Here is a 3,975-nt window from a genome sequence, read left to right as displayed (position 1 = left end):
TTTTTATTTTACATTTAAATATATACTGTATATAAACAAAAATTATGCCATGTTTATATTCATATATATATATATATATATAAACATATACAAAAAAAAAAGTTTATTCATTTATTTTTATATATAAAACAGAGAAATGGAGAACTTTCAAGTGGTCTCTTTAATTTTTTCCCCCCATAGCTGTATATATGTAGTTGTATATATACATATATACAGCTTATGCTGTCATAATTCTCTCTCTCTCTCTCTCTCTCTCTCTCTATACACATATATATAAACTGTGTATCATATCACAAGGAACTACTTAGAGATGATGGACCTTCCCTGAACTTATGACGCAAATACACACAATCGCACTCACACCCCAGATACAGGAGTGAGACTTACTGAGTTATACTTCTAGTGAAATCTAGTGAATACTTCCGGCTAAACTTCACTCACCCAGAACACGCGCCACCAGGCAGAAAATGAGGGTTGCGACCACAAAGGTCCAGTTCCATTGGTGTGGCCCGGCCACCGTCGACACTCCCAGGAAGATGAAGATGAGCGTGTCGCTCACACTGCTCCACATCTTCAGGAAGTACTTGATGGTGGTGTGGGATTTATGGGAAATGTTGGCCTCCACGTAGGGACGCATGACGGCACCACATGCGATTAGCCTGGAGACAGAAGATTCACCTACATTACTGACCTGACAATCATTTCTCCATATCATCTGATATCAAGATTTATCACAATATTCATTTCATACCTTCAATGGGGAATGAAATGCATTGCACGCGTTTGTTAGACCTAGAGAATCAATGTAATCATAACTTTGTTTGAAAGTAAACTCCACGTTTACCACAAATTCTGTTTTCCATTTTATTTTTTGTAGATTGTGTTTTTTGATTTACTACACATTTATCATCAAATATGGAATGACTTCATAATGAAAAATATTTTGATTGCATGATATTCCTTAGAAAAATAACAACAACGACAATAAGTACTTCTTATAATAATAATAATAATAATAATAATAATAATACATGGTTCCTAATAAAATTAATTCTTAAAACTAACAATTTAATAAATCTTGGAATCGCAAAAGAAAATATAACAATTAATTTACAGCTAAACATTGCATTTTTTTTTTGTCAAATAAGGTGCTACACAATTGAACTTGTATTCTATATAAATTAAAACATGGATAAAAAATACTTTGGTTGTATGACATTTCTTTAAAAAGAATAATAATAATAATAATAATAATAATTACTTCTCGAAGTAATAATAATAATAATAATAATAACACAATGGTGTCTAATTAAATGAATTCATAACATTTAAAAAATGTAACTAATCTTTTAAAAAGTAATCAAATAAAAATATAACAATTTAACAATACAATATAACATTGCATATTTATTTATTATTATTGTCAAATAAGGTGCTGCACAACTTGTATTAAAATATACATGAAAAAATATTTGGTTTTTATGATATTCCTTAAAATAATAATAAAATAACAATAATACAATATCATGTTTCAATAAATGGTATTATTCTTATTATTATTAACTAATTTGACAAGTACATTTTACTATACATTAGTAATATATTTCTGTCATAATTCGCTCTACAGTCAGTTGGGTCCAAGGGCTGAATTTCGACAAGCCCTCCTTGCATATCGCACCACGCCGACAATTTGCATTACTTTCAATAAATCATCAAAAAGTATTAGCATACGTCCTTGAAAGTGAACATTTCGATCAGCCTCATTTAGCTCGACGTGTGAGGAACTAATTCCACCTACAGGGTCTTGACAAATTAGCTGAACTTGTGACTGGCTTCTGTCTGAAAGTGGAGGCAGTGCAGGATTATGGGAGTGTGATTCAACGGCTAACTGTCTCCTCCTGAGTAAACGTGTGACTCATTGTGACAGAAAGTGAAGAGAGGCAGGTCGTGTGAACCCAACTGACTCCGTTCCACCTTTGGGAACATTATCAGGGTTGATCATTTTAACTCCTGGGCTCCTCCTGTTCTCATTTGTTCCTCTTTTAAAAGGGCATCTGTGGCAACACTTCCTGTGACCGCAGTGAGCCGTGCCTTCAGGAGCAATGCTTTGCATAATAGGCTATTTCACAGCTCAAGAAAAAGAAATGTGCTGTTTTATAGAGCAGTAAGCATTCGAGACTGTGATGTGTCCATGTACTGTTGTTTTGGTTTTTTTTAATAAAAGGGTAAAATAAAAGCAAATGCATGCACTAATAAAAAAAGAAAATCTCTTCTGCTCACCAAAGGCTGCATTTATTTGATCAAAAATAGATTAAAATCAGCAATACTGTGAAATATTATTACAATTTAAAATAACTGTTTTGTATGTGAATATCTGTTAAAATGTCATTTATTCCTGTGACGCAAATCTGAATTTTTAGCATCATTACTCCAGTCTTCAGTGTCACATGATCTTCAGAAATCATTCTAATATGCTGATTTGCTGCTCAAGAAACATTTCTGATGTTGAAAACAATATTCAGAATGTTTTATTTTATTTTTTCAAGTTCTGTGTTTTCCATTGTATTTTTTCTGGATTATTTGCTTTATGATTTACTACAAATTTATCATCAAATAAGGGTTTCTAATGAAATAACTAAATAAAACTTTAACAATTTAATCAGTCTTTCAAAATCAACTGAAAATATTACAAATTTACAACAAAACATTTTCAGGCAAGGTGCTGCACAACTTTAAAAAACAATAATACTGCAACGGTTTCTAATTAAATTAAAACATAAAACTTTTTAAAAACTTTTTTTTAACAATTTATTAAATATTTTAAAAGTAAACAAATATAACAATTAAAACCAAGCATTTTATTTTTTGTCAAATAAGGGGCTTTTATTATCAATGTTGAAAACAGTCGTGCTGCTTCATATTTTTGAGAAAACTTTGATGCATTTTTTTTCAGGATTCTTTGATAAATATAAAGTTCAAAAGAACAGCATTTATATGAAACTATTTTATAACATTATAAATGTATTTACTGACACTTTAAATCAATTTAATGCATCCTTACTGCCTTTAATTTCTTTCAAAAAGAAACAAACAAATCTTTAAACAATATTACACCGCCCAGCCTGTCCATTTTTAATCGCTTGTTGTAATGGGTGGATCAGTTCTGCAGACCTTGAGACACATTGTGAATCACTGCTTCATCTCCAGGCCTGTCAGAGCTTCAGACTCTTTTTATCATCCACTCGAGCGTCACCAGATCATAACCCAGAGCCGTCTTCTGTACCGAAGTATTGACCGAGCTCTGGCAGCCTGTTACTCATGAGCAGCGACTCCAAGCGCCTTTAGACGATAGATCAAGTGTCGGCGACAAGCTGTTAAATCACTGGATGCTTTCAAATCTGAGAAAAAACAGCCCTGATCTGCTTCATCTGGCCCTGTTTATTGATTTTATCATTAAGTCAGAAACAGAAAAAGCTCTTGTGCAATTTTGGAGAGTTCTCAGCAAACATTTTCAAAATAAACAAAGCCCCATAAACTTACAACGTAATTTAATGTAAAATAAATTCAACATTAATGCATGCTCCTGGTCTTTTTGTGCATGACTCACTGTTATTCCAAATAAAAAAAATGTGTCAACAAAATTTCACAGAATCCAGAAAAAATCAAATGAAAACATATTTTTTAATTTTTCTGAAGATATTAAAAAAATTCTAAAATCTTTTTTCCATTTTCATTCTGTGTTTTGTTATTTAATACAAATTTATCATCAAGATTGTCCAATGAAATGAATTCATTAAACTTTAACAATTTAATCAATCTTTTAAAATGTAATCAAATGAAATATAATTAACTAATTGATTAATTTAGCATGTTGCATAAACATACTTATACTTTAGATGACAAAGTATTTTCCACAAATAAATAAATATTTAATAAAAATATAATTAAAAAGGAAGTAAACTGTAACCAACAGGG

General features: G+C 31.0%; 1 protein-coding gene across 1 annotated transcript in view; it reads right to left on the bottom strand.

The window, feature by feature from the left end:
• LOC107671463 (sodium/hydrogen exchanger 1-like) overlaps positions 1 to 3,975 on the bottom strand; it is a 44,595-nt gene that overhangs the window by 14,881 nt on the left and 25,739 nt on the right. The window contains exon 4 of the mRNA XM_016464385.1: positions 442 to 659. Within this exon, the coding sequence (XP_016319871.1) occupies positions 442 to 659 (218 nt within the window). The remainder of the gene's footprint in view (positions 1 to 441; positions 660 to 3,975) is intronic.

The sequence above is a fragment of the Sinocyclocheilus anshuiensis genome, unplaced genomic scaffold (genome assembly GCF_001515605.1).
Source record: "Sinocyclocheilus anshuiensis isolate Anshui unplaced genomic scaffold, SAMN03320099.WGS_v1.1 scaffold552, whole genome shotgun sequence".
Taxonomy (NCBI): Eukaryota; Metazoa; Chordata; class Actinopteri; order Cypriniformes; family Cyprinidae; genus Sinocyclocheilus; species Sinocyclocheilus anshuiensis.
Note: the sequence above shows the minus strand (reverse complement) of the source record. Positions and strands in the feature narration are given on the sequence as shown.